This window comes from Trachypithecus francoisi, unplaced genomic scaffold (assembly GCF_009764315.1).
Source record: "Trachypithecus francoisi isolate TF-2019V2 unplaced genomic scaffold, Tfra_2.0 Lachesis_group4, whole genome shotgun sequence".
NCBI lineage: Eukaryota > Metazoa > Chordata > Mammalia > Primates > Cercopithecidae > Trachypithecus > Trachypithecus francoisi.
In genome coordinates, this window is record NW_022681469.1 from 22,952,361 (window position 1) to 22,967,736 (window position 15,376).

General features: G+C 36.9%; 1 protein-coding gene across 1 annotated transcript in view; it reads left to right on the top strand.

Moving 5' to 3' along the window:
* The window catches only part of MTPN (myotrophin), a 55,816-nt gene that overhangs the window by 17,611 nt on the left and 22,829 nt on the right, over nucleotides 1-15,376 (top strand). The window contains exons 2-3 of the mRNA XM_033194657.1: nucleotides 8,076-8,189; nucleotides 9,017-9,100. Of these exons, the coding sequence (XP_033050548.1) occupies nucleotides 8,076-8,189; nucleotides 9,017-9,100 (198 nt within the window). The remainder of the gene's footprint in view (nucleotides 1-8,075; nucleotides 8,190-9,016; nucleotides 9,101-15,376) is intronic.

Below are 15,376 nucleotides of genomic sequence, written 5' to 3' on the forward strand. Positions count from 1 at the left end.
TCCTCCTGAATAATACTGACAAAGTAGAAAAATCTTCCCTTTCTTGTAGTACTGTTAAAAAAAGCAGATAACTCAGTGGGGATAGCCAGGTGGCATATATTAAGCTCTAGGGATATTCCCTGTACAGCCAATAACATTGCTCTCAGAAATTAGATCTAAGACGTGTTCTATTTAATATTTAATTTCTCTTCTCTGGATTAAAAATAGTTGACGGCACACTTACCAAATTTTCATGAGAATAATATCATCAGATTGAATCAGTGAATTTCACCATTTATGTTCTTCAGAGTCAGCTTAATCTAATTCTATACTTTACACTCTAACATCTTAACCCACCCATGTATAGGTTTCAGTAGTGAAACCAGGCATAGGCAATGATTGTTAGTGTTTCCACAAGGTACATTATCAACCCGTAAGTACTTTTTCCCCCAAACTCCAAGGCAAAGTGGTGTCTGTGACCCTATTTTAGGGACATTAAAATACAGAAAAATGTGTGCTTTGGAATCAATGAAATATGGAACTGTTATGTTCTGTAAAATAAGAATTTTAGTGTTACAGGATATTTGATATTTATTGCATGTCTAGAATTAGACTAAGTAAACCACGGTACATCCATTTGATAGAATATATGTATCTTTCAAGAATGATGTCTCATGTGAAAGAACACATAGTATAATGACAACTTTTTAAAGCAACTATTTTCATAGAAAAGGATTAAACACATTTATAGCAGAGTGGTAACAATGGTTGTATTTTGGATGGTAGGCCTTGCTAAAATAATTTGTACTTTCCAGATTTTATTTTATAAGTGGGTATGTGGTGGCAATGGGGTGGTTTATAACACTTATCAGGGGATCAGTTAGAAAGCATGCTATACTGATTTTCTTTTTTTGAAGTTTCTAGACTGTTATAAAGCTAATCTGAAATACTTCACTGAAATTTGAATGTTTCAAAGATATCCTTGGGGGAATGATGGGAAAGGATGATTGGCTCAAAGTGTCATGAACTAAATCAGGGATCAGCACATGAGAGGTCTCTCTGACCCATTAGTGACTCAAATTCAGGATAACAGCAAATCAATGAAAATATTTAGTTGTAGTTACAGTGTGTTATGACTGCTAAACACAATTAATAACCTAATGTAAAAATAAGAATTGCTTGTGCCGTGTGTCTGCAAGGGATAGAACCATAACTAGTAAACAGTGAATTTTCCAGTACTGAGAGCAGGAATGGACTGATCAGCAAGGTTCTGAATTACCTTTCATTAGAGATACTCAGTTATAGGTTGGGCAGACACAGGCAAGGATGGAAACATAGAATGGGTAGCTGAATTAGATGACTTTCAGAGCCCCTTCCAATACCGAGATTGTATAACTTTCAGAGACCCTAATAACGTTTTTAAAATACCACTTTTTGAAGTAATAGCTGTTTGGTAGGCAGCAGGTTGCATTGTGACAAAGCTGTTATAAGTGTCTGTAGGAATTATTAAAATAAGACTGCTATGCACAAGTCACCCACAGACATTGTAGGCAGTATATAAACAAGTAATACATTGTTCTTTCATTGTCCTTTCTTTAATGAAGTTTTTATTAAAGTATATAAATAACAAATACCTGATCAAATAGAGGTAAATGTAATGAGATACATATAAACAAGAACTATGAGGATTAAAGGAAGGCAATTATATATCAAGAATATCAGGAAAATACCAATAATATTTAACTTTTTTAAGTTGAAAAACCTGTCCAGTGCCCAATCCTAAAATGCCACGTGTCTTAGTCCATTTAGGGTTGTTACAAAGGAATATCTGAGGCTGAATACTTGATAAAGAACAAGGTTTATTTGGTTCATGATTCTGTTGTCTAGCAAAGCTTAAGATTGGGCACCTGCATCTGTGAAGGGCCACAGGCTGCCTCCACTCATGGCAGAAAGTGAAGGGGAGCCAGGTGTGGAGAGATCACATGGTGAGAGAGGAAGCAAGGGAGGGAGGAGGTGCCAGGCTCTTATTAACACCAGCTCTCAAAAGAACTAATGGGATAAGAACTCATCCCACACCCAGTGAGAACATTAATCTGTTCATCAGAGATCCCACTCCCATGACCCAAACACCTCTCTTTAGGCCCCCACCTCCAATATTGGGATCAAATTTCAACATGAGATTTTCCTGGACACACATCAAAATTATAGCACTACACTTTGCCATTGGAATAAATGATAAAATAATTAGTTTCTCCTCTAACATGGAACTCACCAACTTATTGATGTAAACTGGTAGTGCATTGTCACTTTTTTTTTTTTTTTAATTTTTTAACAGTAAGAGGAATTCAGGTTAGGACCAAGGAAGACTCAGAGAAGCCAATCTTGGGTTGCCAGAATGTAATCTTAAGACGTTTCTTGGGTTCCATTTGGTTTAGAATTTCACATAGACTTTCTCCTTTCCACTATAATCTAAATCCTCATCTTACTCTTAGAGGCACCAGAAGTCAACCCATCCTAAAGCATGTTATGGTTTCTATGGTGGTTCCAGATAGAGTGTATGTATTTAATTTAAACTACTCACCAGAATATGCTATGAAGTAGTAGAGTTTCATATATATATTATGTGTATACATTACATACGTTACTTAGATTACATGTATGGAGTATACCATATTTAGAGAAAATAATAGCCTCAAAACAACTTAGTTTGTTTTAATATAATACAGTCTAGGTTGTGTATTTAATGACTGACAGACTTCATTTTGCAATGAAAGGAAAGAGTTTTAAGAGTAAGGGGAAGCTTTGTATTTGCAACATGGAGACCCCTGACCTCGGCATAAATGGTGATGGTAATAGTGTTGAGGGTGGAAGCCAAATTAGAGTGGACAGTGAAACACTGGAGATAGCAAATATAGACAATCCTTTTGTAAAGTTTAGCCCTGGAAGGGAGGAAAGAGAACAGGAACTGAAGGGCAGATGTCAAGTCCAATGAGAGGTTGCTGCTGTTGCTTTCTTAGTGGAAGAGCTGTGAATGGCACATGCTGGTGAGGAGCCAATGAAACAGAAGAGGTTGAAAACACCGTCAAGAAAAGAAATAAACATGAAGTTTCCCCAAAAAAACAAAGAAGGGATGATATACAGAACATAGGTGAGGGATGGCTTTTGATAGGATGAGAGGATGGGTCAGTTCCAAAAAGGTGTGGTAGAAGTTCATGAGGGAGATCATGTCTGAAGGCAGTCTTCTGTATAAAGAAGGATATGGGCTTATCTGCTGAGAATGAAGGGGAAAGAGAAGACAGAAGTCTATTGTCTGTAATAAGTAGAAGAGGTTTAAAATAGTCTCTGTGGAAAGTGGAAGAGCCAGAGGAAAAGGAAAACATGGTAACATTTCCATGTGAGCTAAGGAACGTGTTAGGATTGTGTATCTCTCTTCTCTATCCCCAGAATTTGGGAAAGAAATTAGGGTTTTGTTTTTCTCTGTAGCTGGTAATGTTTTATGAAGTTAGAGTGAAGATTACAGAATAGATGACTTTATCTCTGCTGATGTCACTAAGGCCTAGAGTATAGGCTAGAGGCAGGGAAGAAAGGAACTATATAGAGCACTATCTTCCTTTCCTATTTCATCACTGCCACCCATCAAGAGTGCTGGTGAAATTGTCATTCAGCACCCCCTAACCATGGGATCTGCAGATAAAGACAGCTTTAATTCTTCCTTTTCAAAATGGATGCCTTTTATTTCTTTTCATGCCTGGTTGTACTGATTAGAACTGCTAGTGCAACACTGAAGTGTTAAGAACAGTCATCGTTGTCTTGTTCCTGATCTTAGGAGGAAAGCATTCAGTCTTTCACCAATTAAGTATGATCTTAAATGTAGGTTTTCTGTAGGCCAAGGAAGTTTCTTTCTTATCCCAGTTTGCTAAATTCCAATGAGAAATGCATATTGGGGTTTTTTTTAATCCATTGAGATGATCAATCATATGGCTTTCTCTGTTTGTTAAAATGGTAAATTATATTCACTGACTTTTCGATTATTAAATCAACCTTATTCCTGGGATAAACCCCACTGGGTCACGGTATAATAACCTTTTTACATAGTGTTGGATTACTTTTGCTAAAATTTTGTCTAAAATTTTTCCATCGCTTTTCATGAGGAACATTGGCATACAGTATTTTCTTATAACATCTTTGTCTTGTTTTAGAATCAAAGTAATGCTGAACTCTAAGTTGAGATGACATCCCATCTCTTCCATTTTCAGGAAGAGTGGGTAGAATTGGTATTACTTCTTCCCTTAAATGTCTGGTAGAATTTACGGTGGTGCCATGTGGAGTCTGAAGGTCTCCTTGTGGAGAGGTAATCTGTCTGTCTGTAGACCGATATTGGTACGTTGTCTCTTCGCCCTGTTCCTGATGACGTTGGTAGAGGCTTATCAGTTGTATTGATCTTGAAGAATCAGCTTTTGATGCCTCTCGTTTTTCTGTTTTCTGTTTCTTTGATTTTTACCCTGATCTTTATTCTTTTCTCTTGCTTATTTTGGATTTAATTTTTTTTCTAGTTTCTTATGATGGAAATACAAAGATTATTCATTTGAAATCTTTCTATTTTTCCAGTACAGGCATTTAGTACTATAAATTTCTCTATAAGTACCGCTTTGCTAAGGCCCTGCTGACAAGGATTTTTTTCTGTCAGTCACACAAAGCCTTTTCAGTCTCATCGTCTTTTTGTCTGCTAAAATAAGAATTGTAATGTAAATGTCTGAAGGGATAAAGGAGAAAGTTTAAACTCACAGCTCCATTTCATAGGCATTTTGCACTCGTATTAAGAGTGCAAGGGAGGAAATAACATTTTTTATTTTTTGAGACGGAGTCTTGCTCTGTCGCCCAGGCTGGAGTGCAGTGGTGCAATCTCAGCTCACTGAAGGCTCTGCCTCCCGGGTTCACGCCATTCTCCTGCCTCAGCCTCCCAAGTAGCTGAAACTACAGGCGCCCGCTACCATGCCTGGCTAATTTTTTGTGCTTTTTAGTTGAGATGGGGTTTCACCGTGTTAGCCATGATGGTCTCGATCTCCTGACCTCGTGATCCTCCCACCTCGGCCTCCCAAAGTGCTGGGATTACAGGCGTGAGCCACCGCACCTGGCCCTGGAGGATGTAACATTTTTGATTCACGGAAGTATCTTTGACAAAGATCTTATTGATGATTTCTTGCACTTATTTATTTGCTTTGTCTCACTCTGAGGTCTCGTCCAGTTAATCCTGTCCAGCTAATATTAATAGAAAGGAAATGTTAATAATGGGAGGAAAACTAATTTTATCTGAATTGTTAAGCATTCTTTGCCTCAACAACATTTTTGTAGTTGTGAATAAAGACTAAGGTGGTGTGCCAGTTTGCCCTTCCTATTTAAATTTGATTTTGAATATAAAGAATGTTACAATAAATGTCTTTAATTATTCATATTTCATTATGCAGAAACCTGCCTTAATCCTATTTTGAATAATCTTTTATGTCTACTATAAGCCAGTACCAGGAATCCACAAAAATAATAGTTAACCTGTATTAAATATAATAGCCTTCATTAAACATTTATTAAACAATGTTTCAGGCACTATGCTAAACACTTTGCATGAGTTATGAAACACTGAAACCCTGTGAAGTGTAGGTATTTCTAGTCCCATTTTACAGATAAGGAAACTAAAATTTAGAAAGTACCTGGTCTCTGGTCCCACAACTAAGTGGTAGAGTTGGAGTGCTAACCTGGTCTCCAGTGATTTTAGGCACATTATACATCCTTATATATATCTTATATATATACATTATATTACATGTATATACATTATACATTCCTTCTATATCCTGATTTACAGGAGGCTCTGTTGTAATGCATATATCAGATACTGACTTAAGTAAACAATCTATTAGAAATTATTGCTTTGCATTATTGAAATAGTCTTAACTTAGATTGTTTTATCATCTAATATTTCAGAATAGGAAAATGCTTTCTGATGAAACTCTTGATCCTCCAAAAATATATATATTTGAAATACACATGTGGGCTTGAATTTGGAAACACTCTATAATTTAGTTCCCTTAGTGCTTCACTGATACCATTGGTTGCTATGGTAGACAGTTGATATCACCCTTCTCTCAGAATGCTTAAAAATAAGTAAATTCATATTTGAGTATACCTATTGTGTACATAGATAATAGCTAACCGTATTTCTATTAATATTAGCTAATATGATATTTAAGTGCTTTACATGGATCATGTAGTTTAACCCTAACAACTCCGTGAGCCGTAGGTACTGTCATCTCTGCACATAGAAAGTAACTTGCCCAAGGTCTAATGGTGATGGAGAACCTGCTCTTAACTCCCACATCATACTGTAGGATAATATAAAGAAGAAAACATAATTTCTACTGTCAAGGAATTTGCATTCTGTTGGGAAAGAAGGCGTACACGAAGTTGTAAGGGTACCATATATTTAAATACTAACTGATTCTTGTGAGTTTTACGAGAAGGAGAGCTTACCATTATCATGGAAAATTTCATAACAGAGTAAATCTTAAATTTGAGGCTTGTAGGACCTATAGTATTTAAATTAATGGGAAGGTAAGTGACAAAGGGGAGGGGGAGTTTGGAGTATGTGTGTTTCAAAGAATGGTTTATAGTGGCTGTAAAATGATAGGGCTCCAAACATCTTGATTCAGGGTATGGCTTGATGAGTTGACCAAACTATGGTAAGTGAATAATACAATTGTTGAGAAAATAAACTTTGTTTGTTTGAGCCAGGGTCTCACTCCTATAACCAAGGCTGGAGTGTAGTGGCAGGGTCATGACTCACTGCAGCCCTAACTTCCTGGGCTCAGGTGATCCTCCTACCTCACCTCCCAAGTAGATGGATCACAAGAGCATGCCATCACGCCTGGCTAATTTTGTATTTTTAGTAGAAACGGGGTGTTGCCATGTTTCCCTTGCTGGTCTTGAACTCTAGGCTCAAGTAATGCACCAGTCTTGGCCTCCCAAAGTGCTGAGATTACAGGTGTGAGCCACCACACCCACCTGAGAGGATAAACTATTTAGAATGTTTTGCTCCTCAGTAAAATCTGAACTCTCCTAAGAGGGAAGGGGCAAATACTGAAATAGAAGCAGCATGCTGGTACAGAAAGAGAATGGGTTTAAATCTCTGTTACTAACTGAACCACAGTAAAAAGTTATTTAACCTCTTTCAGCTTTAGACTTTTCATATATTAGATGGAGGTTTTCTCTTCTTGGGGTAGTTTGAAGATTAGAAATAATGGGTGTATCACAGTGCCAGATGTGTTGCAGCAGGTCCATAGAGAAAGTAGTCATCATTTTTAGTCTCTGTTAATCTTCAGTGAATGAAAATGACTTTTTTAGACTTAAGTTCATTTTTCTGGCACTATACCTCCATTCATCACCAGGATTGTCATGTTCTTCTGAAAGCCCCGAGGTCCTTTTTTTATAGCACTTGTATTTTGAAATTATATGTTTAATTATGTGATTACTAATATCTGCCCCCCAACCCCAGATGGTAAGCTTCATACAGTCAGGAGTCTTGTCTGATTTTGCTGACCACTGTCTTCCTACTGTCTAGCACAGTGCCTACCACACAATTGGGCTTTACTGAATGTTAAATGAAATAAATTCTTAATACCTAATACTGGAATTACATTATGATATTGATGACTGCCTACCTCAAAGTGGGAATACTTTCTTTGAAGAATTTAAATACGTGTAATATGAACTGTGTAAAATATCAGTGCTTGAACTCACTAGTCTGTTGTGGTCACATATTGACATTATGCTGATTGAACTCCTTAGAAATGGAGGACAGTAATGTATTTCAGTACATTTATCATTGTTGTATATTGTTTTCAGCTTAACTAATCGTGGCTTGAATTCCCATCATACTGTATGTTAACTCTTGTGCAGAATTTCAAGTTTTTGGTTATTTTATTTTGCAAGAAATGTTGTTTCATGAAACACGGCTTTAAGAAAGTGAAAATATCAGGTGCCTCGGTTCACTTCTTCAGTCTTCCATTCATATAAATATTTTTTTCATTTGCTTTTCTTATAAGGGAGAAGATGTCAACCGGACACTAGAAGGTGGAAGGAAGCCTCTTCATTATGCAGCAGATTGTGGGCAGCTTGAAATCCTGGAATTTCTGCTGCTGAAAGGAGCAGATATTAATGTACGTAGAGGACATGATCATTCTTGAAAAAAATTTCTGTTAATATGCTATAGGTAATTGTTTTCTATAGATTATAAAACAGTTATTTGTAGAAACTTCATTCTAAATAAGAATACAGTCTGAAATTATGCCAAATTGCCTATAACGTAGAAATACAGAGGTGGGATTTTTAAAAATAAGCCAAAAAACCTGACTTCTTAAAGCTGACAAAAATTGAAGGTTAGGACGTTTCCCCCGTGGCTATTGCTTTTCAAGTTCTAAAGCTTAGGGAGTTAGCACTATCTGTGGGTAACAAATGGCTATGAGGTAATAGAGCATAGGACTCTGCAGTCATAGGCTAAATCTGAACTGGATTATTGGACAGAGGTCAATGGGCAAGTGATCAGAAAAGTGCAGTCATCTTCCAACTTTAGCCTTTTGTAGCTTCTGTATTTCAAGGGATGCCATGCTATCTGGCCCTTTTACCTCGTCATTGGCTGTGTTTTACCCCTGTCTTCTCTTACTGGACCACATTGGCATTTCTACAGTTGTGGGGAATCAAGGCTTAGAGAGGCTAAATAACAGTACCACAGTAAGTGGCAGAGCCAAGATTTGAGTTGAGGTCAAAGCCCTGCTCCCTATGCTCTACTACTCCGACTCCTAAGGAAAGACATTGTTCATGGGCCTGGGTCTCTGGTGGCTCTAAGAGACTAGACACTTGACTCTGTGGATTTATTTATTTATTTGTAGAAAGGCAACTAGGTAAATCTAGTAAGAGTTTTCTAGTTAAAACTAGAAAGTAGGAAGAAATGAAAAACGGATAAGGTTATCTCTTTATTATTTCGTAGGCTCCAGATAAACATCATATTACTCCTCTTCTGTCTGCTGTCTATGAGGGTCATGTTTCCTGTGTGAAATTGCTTCTGTCAAAGGTGAGGTCAATTGCTAATTGTATTGCTTTTTCTATTACTATGTTTAAGCCAAGTATTTACTTGTTAATTTATTTGAATTTTGTGTGACAGCAGGGACAGAAAACTGGAAGCAATATACAAAATTGAGGTCTAATGCTTGCTACTCAGAATAGCTGGCCCATAAACTGTTACCAGTTTGTGGTAGGTAAGGAGCTTGGGTGAATATAAATCATCAGTCCCTTTGTCAAGAAAATATTTTACACACACAAAAATCAGCTTGAAATAACCATTGTACTTGATGATATAGAAGAATGTCATTTTGGACAGTAACGCTTTGTGGAGTGACACCAGGTTCATAACACCACGCTTTGAGTAGCACTGGTTTGAAATGAATACATTTCATTTTCTGGAATATACACCAAGCAAAATGGTTTAGAGGTAGTTTGCTGTAAGTAAGGACTCTCCAAGTTATCTGGTTTCTTGATATGCTTAAGATAGTGGTAAATTCGGAGTTTTCCTACCTTTTCTGTCTTTGCTATTATAAGCCCTTAGATGGAGTTCAAAATCCAGACTCAGAAATTAACCATTTAGTTGCAACCATTCTAGGTGTATTAGATGGATCCTACAGATGCTGGAAAGCAAGAAATCTTCAGAAAATATTACCAGTTACAGTATTATCACTAGTATTTAATTCCAGCCTTGTCATTTTATGACCATACTCTGGAAAGTGTTGTTTATACTATTTCATTTGGGATCTTAAGTCCTGCTAAAAGAAGCAAGAGAAAAACAGAAATTAAATGAGTAGATGTATATAAAGCATTTGGCCACAGTGCCTGATACATAGTAAGTACTCAATAAGTAGTAGCTTTTATTATAACTAAGGCTGAAGAGGATTTTATGCTTTGTAGTGCAGCTTCAATAAGATACAAAGAAAACTGGGAAAGAAGATAGCACATTTATCTCTTAACACTTCATTGACAACTTTGTAAAGACATGGTTCTAAACATAGTTAATTTTAGTCCTCTAATTAGAACTAGGGTTTTTCTACGCATAGCTTCTTGTTAACCACAATTGCTGGATTTCTTTAAATATGTTTGTTGTTGTTTGGGTTTGGGTTATATATCAAGAGCAATTTTTATACCTTACTGATATGAATGATGCATTTGTCCAAAAGCCAAAATAAATGGAAATATTATTATTTGCCACTAGTGGATCCAGCATCTGTGACAGGGTGTGTTCACAAAGATTTCCAGTCACTGTCTTTCTCTTTACTCTTCATCCCTCCCCAAGATCCGTGAAAGGATTACAAAGTACCTTTGAAAACTGCTAGATAATTTCATCCCTGGGAAATATTTTTGCTTACTGTATGAAAAACAGATTTGCTGTTTATGAAAGATTTACGTAATTTCAATATTGTATTAGTTAGGACTCTGTCTTGCAAGTAACTGAACCCAGCTCAGACAGGCTTAAACAGTAAAGAGACCTTATTAATTTATATAACTGTACAGTTGAGGCACAGCTTGACCCTGTATTTAAGATCCATGACCATGATCTGATTTTTTAATTTTTATTTTTGGCCTGTCTCAGGTCTCTTCCTCAGCATTGGCTTTATTTCCGTGGCTTCAGCCTATCTGCTAGCTCTCAAAAGAAATGGAGGACTCCCTCCTTACCCTTCTTTCCCTCTCTTTTCCTGACCTTTTTTTCACCCAGCCAAGGGTTTTGTTCTCTGAAAATAAAAACCCCCGTGGGATCATTTTTTGCTTAGGTCCCTGGTCATTTACTCAGCGAGCTGCCCTCAATGTACTCTTTCCTTCTAACCGTATCTCAAACTGTAGATCAGAACAATTTTTCTTTGTGTTAGACCTCTCTCTCCTCCTAGGAAAAACACAACAGGATATAATTTTTATGCTATAGAGAACCCAAACCATTGTTCTGTATTCCTTATTCCCAAAACATGAGGCTTCAGGTCATTGAGACCTTGTGGTTTTAAGTTTCCATTGTTAAAAGAGTTGAAAACACTAAATGAGTTCCTGAAAAGTTGGCTTGATTTGCATGTACATTAGGCCCTAAGATGTCATCCCGGAAGGTTCTCTATGTGTGTACTGTGTTGCTAAATTATTGATTGTGAGTTGTCTTACTTTTAACTAGTTTGTTTTTTCTTTTGCTTATGCCCATTTTGTTCTTTTGTGTCTGAACCTTGACTTTTTTTAGCCAAATAAGTGACATCTGGAGATAGCTATGTTGGTAGCAGACCATTTGTAACCATGTAGAGCTGTTGTATTATATGAAAGAGATTTTCTTCTTACCTTTTTGAAATCAGCATAGTACATTTTAGTTCTGCTTTTTCAAAATTAATTACTTTGATTTTATTATTGCATAAGCTTCTGTAATGGATACCCTGTAGTTTTTGTTAGGCAGATTTTTTTTTGAAAATTGATTATACTCTTTCAAAAATTCTTAGTTGTTAAAACAGAGCTGTTCCAGTGCATCTTTTAAAAGTTATAATCAGTGTTTATATTAAGTCTAGTTTGTTCTACCTTTTATCAAAAGTAGAATTCTTATGGATTATTATGACTTCACTTGAAAAGACTTGGTTTAAGAACTTTCCAGATTCATTGGCATTTCCAATACATTATCCAGTTGATTTATCCTTAGCGTAGGAAAAAAGGCAAAATAATAAACAGGGATTTAGAAAGTCAGTATGACCACAACTAATGGGGGAGAAATCAGAAAAACATGATTGCTAGAATATTTGAAATCAAACTTTATATGATACGCTGTATCATTTATAAATTATAAACCCAAATACTTAGGTGTTATTATCTCTCTTTTATGGATAAGGAAATAATTTATCTCAGGGTGGTCTAACTGCTTGAAAGTCAAATACAATGCAATGGAATCAAGATTTGTTCCAAGATGTAGGATTCAGCAGCCTGTTTTCTTACTATTACTTGAAATTGCCCTTCAGAATTACTGTCAGGATAGTTAATGAGAAATGGAACATGTACATATCTGCAGGTAAAAAGACTTGTGGCCTCATTTTTAATTGGCATGCTGGTAAATGAGAAAAATGTAGAGATCAACAGATGGGAGGCTTCCATTTCAAAGTTTAGGTCTGAGCACATTCTGTGGTATTCCCTTTTTGCCCCTAATGACAGAAAAGATATTTTTAAAGTGAGTTGATCAGTATCTGCTTTGGACCAGAAGAATTGGATCCATCAAACAAGAAATTATAAGGAAACCTTGAAAGACAGAAAACAGGCAGGGTAGGGCCAAAGAAATTCCCAAATATGAGCAAGACAGTATTGTTGCAAATGGTAAGAGCTGATCCAGGGCCACTCCCAGAGGTGCCCAGTACCCCCAAACAACAAATGGAGTGATAACTTGGATGCACTTCAGGAAGAAGCAAATTAAACCCAAAAGGAAAGACTGAGATGCAAGAAGGGGAACGATAAGCAAGAAGTTAGTATGAATTAGTATGTGAATAACTCTAAACAAATATTTAACACTGAAGTTTTTAAAAAATAAGCTGGAACCAAATAAGGTAAATAATATGAGATGATCAAAGCTTCTGTTATTTTCACCAAATCCAGAGTACCTGAGAAACATGGTAAAACTAGCAAGAAGAAACAAGGGAAAGGAGGCAGATAATGCAGCCTCAAGAAGCATCCTAGAAGAGGTAGCAGCAGCAGAGGAATGAGAGTGTGAAGAAGCTGATGTGAGTGTGTGAAATAGACACCCATAATAGAAAAGTAGCAACTGACCAGTACAGCAGTCTGTGGAGAGGCCAAGCCCAATGCCTGTTTTTATCAAAGCAATAATAGGCAGCCTGTATAATCATGTGTCATTTAGAATTATAATTATCTCAGTGAAATAAGTTTCCCCTTTATTTGCCCTAAAAAATCTTAACCAAGAAGTTTTTGGAAGGAAAAGGGTACTTTTTAAGGTGGTATTAAAAAAACCCTTCAATTGAAAAGTTGGCAAACTTTTTCTTTTTCTTTTTTTTTCTTTTTCTTTTTTATTATTATACTTTAAGTTCTAGGGTACATGTGCATAACATGCAGGTTTGTTACATATGTATACTTGTGCCATGTTGGTGTGCTGCACCCATCAACTCGTCAGCACCCATCAATTCGTCATTTCTATCAGGTATAACTCCCAATGCAATCCCTCCCCCCCCCATGATAGGCCCCGTGTGTGATGTTCCCCTTCCCGAGTCCAAGTGATGTCATTGTTCAGTTCCCACCTATGAGTGAGAACATGCGGTCTTTGGTTTTCTCTTCTTGTGATAGTTTGCTAAGAATGATGGTTTCCAGCTGCATCCATGTCCCTACAAAGGACGCAAACTCATCCTTTTTTATGGCTGCATAATATTCCATGGTGTATATGTGCCACATTTTCTTAATCCAGTCTGTCACAGATTTGGGTTGATTCCAAGTCTTTGCTATTGTGAATAGTGCCGCAATAAACATACGTGTGCATGTGTCTTTATAGCAGCATGATTTATAATCCTTTGGGTATATACCCAGTAGTGGGATGGCTGGGTCATATGGTACATCTAGTTCTAGATCCTTGAGGAATTCCCATACTGTTTTCCACAATGGTTGAACTAGTTTACATTCCCACCAACAGTGTAAAAGTGTTCCTATTTCTCCACATCCTCTCCAGCACCTGTTGTTTCCTGACTTCTTAATGATTGCCATTCTAACTGGTGTGAGATGGTATCTCATTGTGGTTTTGATTTGCATTTCTCTGATGGTGAGTGATGATCATTTTTTCATGTGTCTGTTGGCTGTATGAATGTCTTCTTTTGAGAAGTGTCTGTTCATATCCTTTGCCCACTTTTTGATGGGGTTGTTTGTTTTTTCTTGTAAATTTGTTTGAGTTCTTTGTAGATTCTGGATATTAGCCCTTTGTCAGATGAGTAGATTGCAAAAATTTTCTCCCATTCTGTAGGTTGCCTGTTCACTCTGATGGTAGTTTCTTTTGCTGTGCAGAAGCTCTTTAGTTTAATTAGATCCCATTTGTCAATTTTGGCTTTTGCTGCCGTTGCTTTTGGTGTTTTAGACATGAAGTCCTTGCCCATGCCTGTGTCCTGAATGGTACTACCTAGGTTTTCTTCTAGGGTTTTTATGGTATTAGGTCTAACATTTAAGTCTCTAATCCATCTTGAATTAATTTTCGTATAAGGAGTAAGGAAAGGATCCAGTTTCAGCTTTCTACTTATGGCTAGCCAATTTTCCCAGCACCATTTATTAAATAGGGAATCCTTTCCCCACATCTTGTTTCTCTCAGGTTTGTCAAAGATCAGATGGCTGTAGATGTGTGGTATTATTTCTGAGGACTCTGTTCTGTTCCATTGGTCTATATCTCTGTTTTGGTACCAGTACCATGCTGTTTTGGTTACTGTAGCCTTGTAGTATAGTTTGAAGTCAGGTAGCGTGATGCCTCCAGCTTTGTTCTTATGACGTAGGATTGTCTTGGCAATGCGGGCTCTTTTTTGGTTCCATATGAACTTTAAAGCCTTTTTTTCCAATTCTGTGAAGAAAGTCATTGGTAGCTTGATGGGGATGGCATTGAATCTATAAATAACCTTGGGCAGTATGGCCATTTTCACGATATTGATTCTTCCTATCCATGAGCATGGTATGTTCTTCCATTTGTTAGTGTCCTCTTTGATTTCACTGAGCAGTGGTTTGTAGTTCTCCTTGAAGAGGTCCTTTACATCCCTTGTAAGTTGGATTCCTAGGTATTTTATTCTCTTTGAAGCAATTGTGAATGGAAGTTCATTCCTGATTTGGCTGTTTGTCTGTTACTGGTGTATAAGAATGCTTGGGATTTTTGCACATTAATTTTGTATCCTGAGACTTTGCTGAAGTTGCTTATCAGCTTAAGGAGATTTTGGGCTGAGACAATGGGGTTTTCTAAATATACAATCATGTCATCTGCAAACAGGGACAATTTGACTTCTTCTTTTCCTAACTGGATACCCTTGATTTCTTTCTCTTGCCTGATTGCCCTAGCCAGAACTTCCAACACTATGTTGAATAGGAGTGGTGAGAGAGGGCATCCCTGTCTTGTGCCAGTTTTCAAAGGGAATTTTTCCAGTTTTTGCCCATTCAGGATGATATTGGCTGTGGGTTTGTCATAAATAGCTCTTATTATTTTGAGGTACGTTCCATCAATACCGAATTTATTGAGCGTTTTTAGCATGAAGGGCTGTTGAATTTTGTCAAAAGCCTTTTCTGCATCTATTGAGATAATCATGTGGTTCTTGTCTTTGTTTCTGTTTATATG